At 43.0% G+C, this 13745-nt stretch overlaps 1 protein-coding gene across 3 annotated transcripts in view; it reads right to left on the bottom strand.

Annotated features, from left to right (window-relative positions):
* Positions 1 to 13745, bottom strand: part of LOC121573854 (nipped-B-like protein) — a 70042-nt gene that overhangs the window by 28476 nt on the left and 27821 nt on the right. For all 3 annotated transcript variants that reach the window (XM_041886197.2, XM_041886198.2, XM_041886199.2), the window contains exons 5-8: positions 1258 to 1369; positions 965 to 1119; positions 608 to 697; positions 59 to 204 (exon numbers count right to left, since the gene is read on the bottom strand). In XM_041886197.2, the coding sequence (XP_041742131.1) occupies positions 59 to 204; positions 608 to 697; positions 965 to 1119; positions 1258 to 1369 (503 nt within the window). The remainder of the gene's footprint in view (positions 1 to 58; positions 205 to 607; positions 698 to 964; positions 1120 to 1257; positions 1370 to 13745) is intronic.

The raw sequence follows: 13745 nt of genomic DNA, 5'->3' as shown, positions 1-13745 counted from the left end.
CAAAATGGTATCTTTGCTTGGTAGTTTCATCTTGGTATGAATAATTTCTTGTGTTTACCTCATTCCCTAGTCTATGGACTATGTTCATGTAGTCTTCATTGGAGCCATGTCTGGCATTGTGATTGGCTGAGTTGCTTGAAATTTGCCCAGAGACCTTGTTGTCGTGGATGTTCCGCATGCCGCCAGGAACCATGGGACTGGCAACTGAACAGACACCAAAATAAATCCCAGATACAATCAATCAACCTTCATTCAATTACCTTGCAGCTACGCAAAAGCCATACTAAACACTGGTTCACCTGTTAATCATCTTATTCAACAGGTAGAATGAATGCAAATAAACAAGTAATAAAACAAAAACACCAAAGAAAGGAGACCTGACAAATTATGCCAATCCACAGGAATCTTGCAGCGAGCAAGTGTGCACTGCAAACCAACACTGCATCCTCTATTGTTATAAATACAGTTTGCAATTGCATAGACAGAGCATGGATATTTTGTGATGCAAATAATACGTCACAGAGACACAAGCCGATGGGTCACAGCTTTGAGGTGATGGGGCTGGAGAGTGGATATTTGATATGATGTCCCCAGGGTTTTCCCGTACCTAAGGTTGGGGTGGAGGGGTTCTGGTGGGGGGAGGCCTGGGGCTGGGTCTGCACCTCTAGGCAGGGCTGCACAGGCCTCTGGGGGCTTCCTGAAAAAGAGGATGCAGGTGAAAGGACAGGGGAAGAATGAAGCTCTACGACCACAGAACATCAACACAACACACCTGGGTAAACTGTGTTGGTTTATAATGCATGGAGCCCTTCTGTCCATATGTACAAATTCTACACGGTCTTCAGCAGAGAATCAACATCATGACATGCATAATAGTTAGTTACAGTATGGTTATTTGAGAATCAGTTGGTAGGTTCCCCATCATGTATCATGTTCCTATACAAAAGCAGAAGTGCAGCCCCACCTTGCTGGATCTGTTGGTGCTGAGAGTAGCTGGGTGGGTGAGGGTACTGCTGCATGTAAGCAGCAGGGCTTTGGGGGGCGTAGGGGCTGGGCACAGGGCTGTTCTGCTGGGGCGTGAACCTGGCACCTGACCCCATCTGTGGAGGGGCAAAGCGACTGTAGAGGAAGAGGATGAGAAGAACATGTCAATTCCAAGGGAATCTGCATCTCTCAGAAGTTGACAGAAGTATTGAATGAACTAGCAGAGGACTCACTAACATTACAGCATATTGAATGAGCAATTTATTGTCATACCTAGAAGGGCTGTGTGAAATAGTGGTTTGCTGGTAGTTTGTCGACGCCGGACTCCCATGCATGGAATTCTGGGACATCTTGTACTGCGGCATCATTGGCTGCTGCATTATATCTTTGAGAGGAAAATAAGAGACATAATTAAGGAGGAGTAGAGAAGGCCAGTGCACAGCACCAGTACTGAGGGGCAGTTCCACAGTAACAGTGGCACAGACTCAGATTCTTCACACAAAATGTATGTCAAACAAAAAACAATGATTGCAAAGTTAAACACTCCATGGGAGTCCAGCACAAACTGTCATTCTGTTACCAAACTTCAAGTAAATGTGTTTTTGGAAAAATGTTTGTGGAAATTGTTCAAAGTAGTCCTTGTTAGGGCTGGCCAGTAAAACGTATTTTACTATTGATGCACGGACCGGTTTGGATTTTTACCTTACCTTACATAACGGTATTACAATGTTTGGTTTGTTAAATGTAATAATTGAGTGATTAAACTCTAACAATGATGGAAATCATCCGTTCTTACCGCCAGTAAAAGACTGCTAACAGCGGAGATCGTCAAGAGCTTCTAGAGCGCATTCTAGGTACTTTTTTGCCATGAATCATGCCTGTGAGGCAGTGAAGGCGCCGAAAGAGCGCACATGTAGTTTTTTGTTGTGAAACTTGCCTGTGAGGCAGCGTCGGTGTCAAAATAACCTTAGATATCTGCACACTGCTACTTGTGGCGAAAGTAAAACTGCCATTAAATGCATTGAAAATACATGGTCATTAACCAGGTTTCCATCCAACCATTTCATGTGGATGAATTACATGACGCATGAAAAAAGTCACGACTGGGCTGATGGAAACAGGATATGTCGGTACAACTTTATAAATGCCGACAGACAATTAGTTTGTTCGACATGGTGGGATCTTTTTGTTTCTGTAAAATGAATTATGCAAAAAATAGCAGCGGAAGCGCCTTTATGCAGCAAATATTCATATAATAACCATAATATTGAAGTAAACTTGGAGTCACGCGATGATATGTTGTGTGGTCCTTCCACTACGACTCGGAAAACCATGCAGTTTATTAGGCTACAGATGAAATAAGTTATGACGAACTTCACAGGGTGGTGAAAGCGCACGAGCTTGATGCTCCTTTCCAATAAATATCTTATTCTGGTGACATGATGATGCTTGGCTGCCGTTTGACCAAAAAAATAAAAATTGCTCTTATCCATAATAATCTCATTATGCAGGTAGCCTACCCGCACTGTATGCACGAGATGTTGGCTAGAGCACACGTGCCAAGACCAGAGTGGGCATGTTTGCTATATAATGCAACAGTTTGTGACAAAACCATCAGTAGAGTTGAAAATGCGATGGAAACCCATTTAACTTGTATTTTTCATTCGGTACATGGGAATTTAACCTCAAACGTTATTTTTATGTGCACTACGTCACTTTTATCCGTAATGAGTCAGTTTGATGGAAACATCTCTGGAGGGAAAATGTGCATATTGTTTTATGCAGATTTTAGAATATTCGCATGGAAATCTGTCGCAAATTGGATGGAAAACTAGCTATAGAGGAGAATAGCTATTCGGATAAAGGAACACTTAAGTGCAGGAAACGCAGTAATTGATAAAAATTCTGAAAATAATTTTTGGTTGAAGTTTGAAACAATCAGAAGAGAATTAAAACAATTTAATTAAAAAAGTATATACACTGCTCAAAAAAATAAAGGGAACACTTAAACCACACAATGTAACTCCAAGTCAATCACACTTCTGTGAAATCAAACTGTCCACTTAGGAAGCAACACTGATTGACAATACATTTCACATGCTGTTGTGCAAATGGAATTGACAACAGGTGGAAATTATAGGCAATTAGCAAGACACCCCCCAATAAAGGACTGGTTTTGCAGGTGGTGACCACAGACCACTTCTCAGTTCCTATGCTTCCTGGCTGATGTTTTGGTCACTTTTGAATGCTGGCGGTGCTTTCACTCTAGTGGTAGCATGAGACGGAGTCTACAACCCACACAAGTGGCTCAGGTAGTGCAGCTCATCCAGGATGGCACATCAATGCGAGCTGTGGCAAGAAGGTTTGCTGTGTCTGTCAGCGTAGTGTCCAGAGCATGGAGGCGCTACCAGGAGACAGGCCAGTACACCAGGAGACGTGGAGGAGGCCGTAGGAGGGCAACAACCCAGCAGCAGGACTGCTACCTCCGCCTTTGTGCAAGGAGGAGCAGGAGGAGCATGCTAGAGCCCTGCAAAATGACCTCCAGCAGGCCACAAATGTGCATGTGTCTGCTCAAACGGTCAGAAACAGACTCCATGAGGGTGGTATGAGGGCCCGACGTCCACAGGTGGGGGTTGTGCTTACAGCCCAACACCGTGCAGGATGTTTGGCATTTGCCAGAGAACACCAAGATTGGCAAATTCACCACTGGTGCCCTGTGCTCTTCACAGATGAAAGCAGGTTCACACTGAGCACGTGACAGACGTGACAGAGTCTGGAGACGCCGTGGAGAACGTTCTGCTGCCTGCAACATCCACCAGCATGACCGGTTTGACGTGGGTCAGTCATGGTGTGGGGTAGCATTTCTTTGTGGGCCGCACAGCCCTCCATGTTGATGAGATCCTCAGACCCCTTGTGAGACCATATGCTGGTGCGGTTGGCCCTGGGTTCCTCCTAATGCAAGACAATGCTAGACCTCATGTGGCTGGAGTGTGTCAGCAGTTCCTGCAAGAGGAAGGCATTGATGCTATGGACTGGCCCGCCCGTTCCCCAGACCTGAATCCAATTGAGCACATCTGGGACATCATGTCTCGCTCCATCCACCAACGCCACGTTGCACCACAGACTGTCCAGGAGTTGGCGGATGCTTTAGTCCAGGTCTGGGAGGAGATCCCTCAGGAGACCATCCGCCACCTCATCAGGAGCATGCCCAGGCGTTGTAGGGAGGTCATACAGGCACGTGGAGGCCATACACACTACTGAGTCTCATTTTGACTTGTTTTAAGGACATTACATCAAAGTTGGATCAGCCTGTAGTGTGGTTTTTCACTTTAATTTTGAGGGTGACTCCAAATCCAGACCTCCATGGGTTGATACATTTGATTTCCATTGATCATTTTTGTGTGATTTTGTTGTCAGCACATTCAACTATGTAAATAAAAAAGTATTTAATAAGATTATTTGATTCATTCAGATCTAGGATGTGTTATTTTAGTGTTCCCTTAATTTTTTTGAGCAGTGTATATCCACCCTAGGGTCATGTACTACACATGAAGCATATTTATAACTTGTATTATTCAAAAACATAAAATACCATTAAAAAAATTGACAAATATTGTGATATGATATTTTGGCCATATCGCCCAACTCTAGTCCTTGGGCATAGAGTACTATGGTTTGTTTAACTTTGCAATCATTGGTTTTTGTTTGACATACATTTGAAAGTGAAAAATCGGACTATCAGCGTCACTCCGTTAGCATGGAATTGCCCTGAGGCAACCTCCAGACCAAGACAGAGGGGGGTCCTGTTTATGTCAGTAGGCGATAGAAGACATCACTCAGAACTATTAGGTAGGGATGTGCATCTTTCCTTTTCAAGACAATTCAATACGTATCTAAATACATTACATCCCTACCAATAGGCTATTCCAGCAGCGACACTGCATGAGATCCTTTCTGATCCTCACTCAATTATCTGAGTGGTTTGTGCCCGGAGACTTCCAGTCTTTGCTTTATGCTAATGCTAGTTAGAATTGGCTCACGAAACATCCTCTAACTTCCTTCGTACGGGAGGTAGAGACATAAAAATGGTATCCACGAGTTCATCCGACTCTGGGGAAGTAGGGCTTCATTGCCAAAACCCTGAAGTATCCCTTTAAGAGTTCAGGGGAATGCAGGAGGTTATAGTAACAGAACAGTTTTGCAGTGTACAAGAAAGTACAATTCACATATTGCTTGATTCATTGTTGAGTACAACTGCACAGCAGCAGGAGCACAGTGTCAGGCCATAGCTTGTGAGACTTTTCACTGGAGAAGATGCAAATGTCCTGGGTCATTCAGACAGAAGAGATGACACAGGATACAGGCACCAAGTCTGTCATCATCATAATACACTTAGCTTGCCTAATTATGGTCCTTAACCAAAAATCACACACACACAAATAACTGTTTGGAAAAACAGATCACGAGAGAGACAGTGATGAGCTATTTAAATTATCCCGATGATGACAAATGCAACAGAAGCTAGGGAACAGAGGTTATAAAACTAATACGCATGACTGTGGATGACAAACCGTCTCAGACATGATGAGGTGCCAAGATGCAGTAACGCCTTCAGAGGATTCAGTCTTGCTCTGTATCCCAATCTCAGCACAGTACAGTACAGTACAGGGGGATCCCTACTGGCACAGTGTTTTCCATAAGTACATGGAGTAGCCATCCAAATCAAAAAAGTAGCCAGCCAGGTAGTTCCGGGCTGGGTGCACTTAGGGTAAGGAAACCAGTGTCATTTTGTTATTTAGGTGAACTATCCCTGTAACATTTTGGCCTGTCAATCAATCACTGTCGGTGGGATTGTCAGGGGAGGGGCAGGATGTTTGTGAGTCACAGAGTCGGTAGGGTTTAAGACCTGTCAATCAATCACTGTGGAGGAACTTTGAGGGAAGGCTGTAGATAGGTAATCTAGTCAGAAAAACGAGTAGTCTACTCTTTCGATTTAATGTATTGTGGCAAAAATTAAATCTGAAACAATATATTTATCCTGTCTTCAATGAAAAGGTCATATTCAGCAATCTCTCAAAATAAATGTGATCTCTGACGAGAGACAGGCTCTCCTCCATCTTGCGTTACAAACACTACACTTGTCCATATATTAGCGGAGCAAGACTCTGTGAAGATGACATACGGCGGAATGAAATACGTCACAATGTGTACAGGGCATTAGTCGCATGTGAAATCTCAGAAAGCACTGGCCCGATTTTGCCGAAACTTGGGTGAATGATGCGTCTTGCCATAGCGATGTAGCATTTATGAAATTATATAGTATTCAGACCCCTTCCCCTTTTCCACATTTTGTTATGTTACAGCCTTATTCTAAAATGGATTTTTTAAAATCCTCATCAATCTACACACAATACCCCATAATGACAAAGCGAAAACAGGTCTTTAGAAATGTTTGTCTATATAAGGTCCCACGGGGTTGACAGTGCATGTCAGTGCAAAAACCAAGCCATGAGGTCGAAGAAATTGTCCGTAGAGCTCAGAGACAGGATTGTGTCGAGGCACAGATCTGGGGAAGGATACCAAAACATTTCTGCAGCATTGAAGGTCCCCAAGAATACAGTGGCCTCCATCATTCTTAAATGGAAGAAGTTTGGAACCACCAAGACTCTTCTTAGAGCTGGCTGCCTGGCCAAACTGAGCAATCGGGGGGGAAGAAGGGCCTTGGTCAGGGAGGTGACCAAGAACCCGATGGTCACTCTGACAGAGCTTCAGAGTTCCTTTGTGGAGATGGGAGAACCTTCCAGAAAGACAACCATCTCTGCAGCACTCCACCAAATCAGGCCTTTATGGTAGAGTGGCCAGACGGAAGCCACTCCTCAGTAAAAGACACATGACAGCCTGCTTGGAGTTTGCCAAAATGCACCTAAAGGACTCTCTGACCATGAGAAACAAGATTCTCTGGTCTGATGAAACCAAGATTGAACTCTTTGGCCTAATGCCAAGCGCCACGTTTGGAGGAAAGATGAACGGAGCAAAGTACAGAGAGATCCTTGCTGAAAACCTGCTCCAGAGTGCTCAGGACCTCAAACTGGGGCGAAGGTTAACCTTCCAACAGGACAACGACCCTAAGCACACAGCCAAGACAATGCAGGAGTGGCTTCAGGACAAGTCTCTGAATGTCCTTGAGTGGCCCAGCCAGAGCCCGGACTTGAACCCGATCGAACATCTCTCGAGAGACCTGAAAATAGCTGTGCAGCGACGCTCCCCATCCAACCTGACAGAGCTTGAGAGGATCTGCCGAGAAGAATGGGAGAAACTCCCCAAATACAGGTGTGCCAAGCTCGTAGTGTCATACCCAAGAAGACTCGAGGCTGTAATCGCTGCCAAATGTGCTTCAACAAAGTACTGAGTAAAGGGTCTGAATACTTATGTAAATGTGATATCAGTTTTTATTTTCAATAAATTTGCTAAAATGTCTAAAAACCAGTTTTTGCTTTGTCATTATAGGGTAGTGTGCGTAGATTGATGAGAGAAAAATTATTTAATCAATTTTAGAATAAGGCTGTAACGTAACAAAATGTGGAAAAAGTCAAGGGGTCTGAATACTTTCCGAATGCACTGTAGGTCCAAATTTGCCTCTGGGACCAATAAGGTCCGCCATGATGGATTTTCTGCTATTTTGAATTTTACGAAACACACTTAAAATGCTACACTTCTTGCACTGAATGACCGATCTGCACGAGACTTGATATGTGGCATCTATGGCCAAAGGTCTCTCTCTCTCTCAGCGCAATATTTTCCAGACTAGTACATAAAACAATATGGCCGATATTGACCAATGAACATTCACATGGGCGTGGTCTAACACATAATTGCATATAAATCAGTCAAGGACATTCGTATTGTAACAAGATTTGGTACACATTGCAAACACTGTCAAGAATCAACATATGCAAGAACAGTCATATCGACCACACGGTGGTGATATAACGGGTACATGTTTATGTCTCTTGATCTGTTTGACTCAGAGTGATTAAATTTGGCACATATACTCAGGGATGAGTATAGCTAACCCACACAATATCTCAGACACCACTGGCTCGATTTTGACGAAACTTGGGTAAATTATGAGTCTTGCCAAAGAGATCCACTGAATAGCCCAAGGGGGCGGCTGCTGCATCATTTGTGGGGAACAACATATTTACTGTTGCCTTAATTTATGAAGTGGAAAAAGTAGCTGTCTGATAATGAGTCTTATCGACAGCCGGCGCTTATGGAAAACACTGATGGCACCAGCCTCAACTGTCTGTGCAGACACCACTCCCCCCCACCCCCCACCAGCAGCAACCAGTGCAGACAACACTATTCTCCCATAGCACCAGCAACAAGACACCAGTTTGTCACCAGATTCTCTCTCGCTCTCAGGACCACTGGTATCGCTGTCTGAAATCGCTTCTTGCACTGTCCAATAGGGTTGGGCAATATTACGATAGAATCGTAAATCAACTATGCTTGTCAGCCATCGTCGATGGTGACGACATCGTGATGTGAGAGATGATAGTTTAGCCTATTTGATCTTGACTGGCACCGTGCAGTAAAGTGCGCACAACAGGGCAGCGCAGAGCCAGACGACATACCAAATGGCCTATTCCTATTTGCCATAGCCTATTTCAATAAATATGTGGTCGATAGACTATTAACATAATGCAAGAGGACAATGTAGATCGTAGACAGAAGGGAGAGCACCAAAGCTGAAGGTCAAATAGGCCTAAAGTTTTTGGGCAATTCCACGATAACGGAATTACGCTTTGACTCAGTTTTTTCCACTTTAAAATGTATGCCAAACAAAAAACATTGATTTCAAAGTTTAACAAACCATACAACTCAATGCACAAGGACTACTTAAAACAATTTCCACAGACAAATTTACAAAAACTAATTCAGTGGAAGAACTGTGCAGATGCAAACTTTGGTAACATAATTACGGTAAAATCTCCATCAGGTTTTTATGCGACCACATTTCCCAAAAACTCTTTAAATATCTGCTCCGAATTAAGATTCAAAGATGTTTGCAGAAGGAATGGGGTTTCAGCTATGACATGGCACGTTGAGTTTGAACAAATATTTTTGTTATTGAACTACAGTAAGTGAAGTGGATTTACACCCGGTAATGGAATTACAGTACATCATGGGTCTAAACCAGGGTTCTTCAATTCCGGTCCTGGAGGGCCGAAACGCTTCTGTTTTTTTATTTCTACCTGGTAGTTAATTGCACTCACCTGGTGTCCCAGGTCTGAATTAGCCCCTGATTAGAAGGAGAGGATGAAAAACAGAGGTGTTTCGGACCGGAATTGAAGATCCCTGGTCTAAACACTAAACAGAAATGCATAATTATGGATATGAATGTCATTCTCCTCATGTTTCACAAGTTTGGACATCAGAGCAGAGTACAGTAGAGCAACGATTCTCAACTGGCGGGTCGTGACCCGAGGTCTTGAATGCATCGCGGGTGTCTGAGTAAAAAAATATATAAATATACACATATAGCTCTGGAAAAAATTAAGAGACCACTGCAAAATGATCAGTTTCTCTGGTTATACTATTTATATGTATGTGTTTGTGTAAAATAAACATTTTTGTTTTATTCTATAAACTACTGACAACATTTCTCCCAAATTCCAAATAAAAATAGTCATTTAGAGCATTTATTTGCAGAAAATGACAACTGGTCAAAATTACAAAAAATATGCAGTGTTGTCAGACCTCGAATAATGCAAAGAAAATAAGTTACTGATCATTTTTAAACAACACAATACTAATGTTTAATTTAGGAAGAGTTCAGAAATCAATATTTGGTGGAATAACCCTGATTTAATCACAGCTTTCATGCGTCTTGGCATGCTCTCCACCAGTCTTTCACATTGATGTTTGGTGACTTTATGCCACTCCTGGCGCAAAAACTCAAGCAGCTCGGCTTTGTTTGATGGCTTGTGACCATCAATCTTCCTCTTGATCACATTCCAGAAATGTTCAATGGGGTTCAGGTCTGGAGATTGGGCTGGTCATGACAGGGTCTTGATCTGGTGGTCCTCCATCCACCCCTTGATTGACCTGGCTGTGTGGCATGGTGCATTGTCCTGCTGGAAAAACCAATCCTCAGAGTTGGGGAACAATGTCAGAGCAAAAGGAAGCAATTTTTCTTCCAGGACAACCTTGTACGTGGATTGATTAATGCGTCCTTCACAAAGACAAATCTGCCCGATTCCATCCTTGCTGAAGCACCCCCAGATTATCACCGATCCTCCACCAAATTTCACAGTGGGTGCGAGACTCTGTGGCTTGTAGGCCTCTCCAGGTCTCCGTCTAACCATTAGACAACCAGGTGTTGGGCAAAGCTGAAAATTGGACTCATCAGAGAAGATGACCTTACTCCAGTCCTCTACGGTCCAATCCTTATAGTCTTTTGCAAACCTCAGCCTGGCTCTTCTTTGCTTCTCATTGATGAAGGGCTTTTTTCTAGCTTTGCACGACTTCAGCCCTGCCCCTAGGAGCCTGTTTCGAACCGTCCTCGCCGTGCACTTCACCCCAGCTGCCGTTTGCCATTCTTTTTGTAGGTCACTTGATGTCATCCTACAGTTGTTGAGTGACATTCAAATGAGTTGGCGGTCATCCCGGTCAGTAGAGAGTCATTTTCGCCCTCTGCCGGTCTGTAGCTTTGTTGTCCCCAATGTCTGCTGCTTGACCTTGTTCTTATGAACCGCCGTCTTTGAAATTTTAAGGATGGAAGCAACCTGACGCTCACTGTATCCCTCTGCCAGTAAAGCCAGAATTGAACCCTTCTTTTTCTCACTTAAAACTTTCCTTTTCAACTCTTTTGGCATGGTCAATAGTTATTTTTGTATTAATATTACTTTTGAGGTACTTTTAGCACTGTTTTTGCCATCCAGCTGGTCCTATTGCAAGAGAATAGTGATGACCACAGCAGTGGTTTTTATACTTTTCCTCGTTAAATAAGATTTGGTTCAGGTGATCACCTAATCAGTACCTAATTCAGTAGAATGAGGTGTGCCTGTGTTGGAATTCAACAGACACTGGAATGGAATGTCTGTCATACATGTAGAGATGCTGATTTAATAAAAAATTGCAGTGGTCTCTTAATTTTTTCCAGAGCTGTATATATATATATTTTTTACAATGAATAAATACTCCAGCCTGGACTTAAATAACTTAAACCAGGTAGAAAGTGTGTTTAAATGATAATGAACTTACATTTTCAAATAATGTAATTTCTGGAGAAAAAAATATTCAATCACAGTATTTTCAAATCAAATCTAATTGTATTTGTCACATACACGTGTTTAGCAGATGTTATAGCGGGTGTAACTAAATGCTTGTGCTTCTAGCTCCGACAGTGCAGTAATATCTAACAATATCACAACATATACCCAATACACACAAAAAAGTAAGGAATGGGATTTAATAATATATACATATATAGACAAGCAATGGCAGAGCGGCATGGACTAAGATACAGAATCATATTTTAGAATAGAATGCAGTATATACAGTTGAAGTCGGAAGTTTACATACACCTTAGCCAAATACATTTAAACTCAGTTTTTCACAATTCCTGACATTTAATCCTAGTAAAAATTCCCTGTCTTAGGTCAGTTAGGATCACCACTTTATTTTAAGAATGTGAAATGTCAGAATAATAGTAGAGAGAATGATTTATTTCAGCTTTTATTTCTTTCATCACATTCCCAGTGGGTCAGAAGTTTACATACACTCAATTAGTATTTGGTAGCATTGCCTTCAAATTGTTTAACTTGGGTCAATCGTTTTGGGTAGCCTTCCACAAGCTTCCCACAATATGTTGGGTGAATTTAGGCCCATTCCTCCTGACAGAGCTGGTGTAACTGAGTCAAGTTTGTAGGCCTCCTTAATAAATAAATAAATAAATAAATTGGTCATTTAGCAGACGCTCTTATCCAGAGTGACTTACAGGAGCAATTAGGGTTAAGTGCCTTGCTCAAGGGCACAGACAGATTTTTCACCTAGTCGGCTTGGGGATTAGAACCAGCGACCTTTCGGTTACTGGCACAACGCTCTTAACAACTAAGCTACCCGCCGCCCCATTACAAAAAGTATCTATCCTTGCTCGCACACGCTTTTTCAGTTCTGCCCACACATTTTCTATAGGATTGAGGTCAGGGCTTTGTGGTGGCCACTCCAATACCTTGACTTTGTTGTCCTTAAGTCATTTTGCCACAACTTTGGAAGTATGCTTGGGGTCATTGTCCATTTGGAAGACCCATTTACGACCAAGCTTTAACTTCCTGACTGATGTCTTGAGATGTTGCTTCAATATATCCACATAATTTTCCTTCCTCATGATGCCATCTATTTTGTGAAGTGCACCAGTCCCTCCTGAAGCAAAGCACCCCCACAGCATGATGCTGACACCCCCGTGCATCACGGTTGGGATGGTGTTTTTCGGCTTGCAAGCTATCCCCTTTTTCCTCCAAACACAACGATGGTCATTATGGCCAAACAGTTCTATTTTTGTTTCATCAGACCAGAGGACATTCCTCCAAAAACTGCGATCTTTGTCCCCATGTGCAGTTGCAAAGCATAGTCTGGCTTTTTTATGGCGGTTTTGGAGCAGTGGCTACTTCCTTGCTGAGCGGCCTTTCAGGTTCTGTCGATATAGGACTTGTTTTACTGTGGATATACAGTGGGGAGAACAAGTATTTGATACACTGCCGATTTTGCAGGTTTTCCTACTTACAAAGCACGTAGAGGTCTTTACTTTTTATCATAGGTACACTTCAACTGTGAGAGACTGAATATAAAACAAAAATCCAGAAAATGACATTGTTTGATTTTTAAGTATTTAATTACCATTTTATTGCATGACATAAGTATTTGATCACCTACCAACCAGTAAGAATTCCGGATCTCACAGACCTGTTCGTTTTTCTTTAAGAAGCCCTCCTGTTCTCCACTCATTACCTGTATTAACTGCACCTGTTTGAACTCGTTACCTGTATAAAAGACACCTGTCCACACACTCAATCAAACAGACTCCAACCTCTCCACAATGGCCAAGACCAGAGAGCTGTGTAAGGACATCAGGGATAAAATTGTAGACCTGCACAAGGCTGGGATGGGCTACAGGACAATAGGCAAGCAGCCTGGTGAGAAGGCAACAACTGTTGGCGCAATTATTAGAAAATGGAAGAAGTTCAAGATGACGGTCAATCACCCTCAGTCTGGGGCTCCATGCAAGATCTCACCTCGTGGGGCATCAATGATCATGAGGATGGTGAGGGATCAGCCCAGAACTACACGGCAGGACCTGGTCAATGACCTGAAGAGAGCTGGGACCACAGTCTCAAAGAAAACCATTAGTAACACACTACGCCGTCATGGATTAAAATCCTGCAGCGCACGCAAGGTCCCCCTGCTCAAGCCAGCGCATGTCCAGGCCCGTCTGAAGTTTGCCAATGACCATCTTGATGATCCAGAGGAGGAATGGGAGAAGGTCATGTGGTCTGATGAGACAAAAATAGAGCTTTTTGGTCTAAACTCCACTCGCCGTGTTTGGAGGAAGAATAAGGATGAGTACAACCCCAAGAACACCATCACAACCGTGAAGCATGGAGGTGGAAACATCATTCTTTGGGGATGCTTTTCTGCAAAGGGGACAGGACGACTGCACCGTATTGAGGGGAGGATGGATGGAGCCATGTGTGGCC

Source organism: Coregonus clupeaformis, chromosome 9 (assembly GCF_020615455.1).
Source record: "Coregonus clupeaformis isolate EN_2021a chromosome 9, ASM2061545v1, whole genome shotgun sequence".
Lineage (NCBI taxonomy): Eukaryota > Metazoa > Chordata > Actinopteri > Salmoniformes > Salmonidae > Coregonus > Coregonus clupeaformis.
Note: the sequence above shows the minus strand (reverse complement) of the source record. Positions and strands in the feature narration are given on the sequence as shown.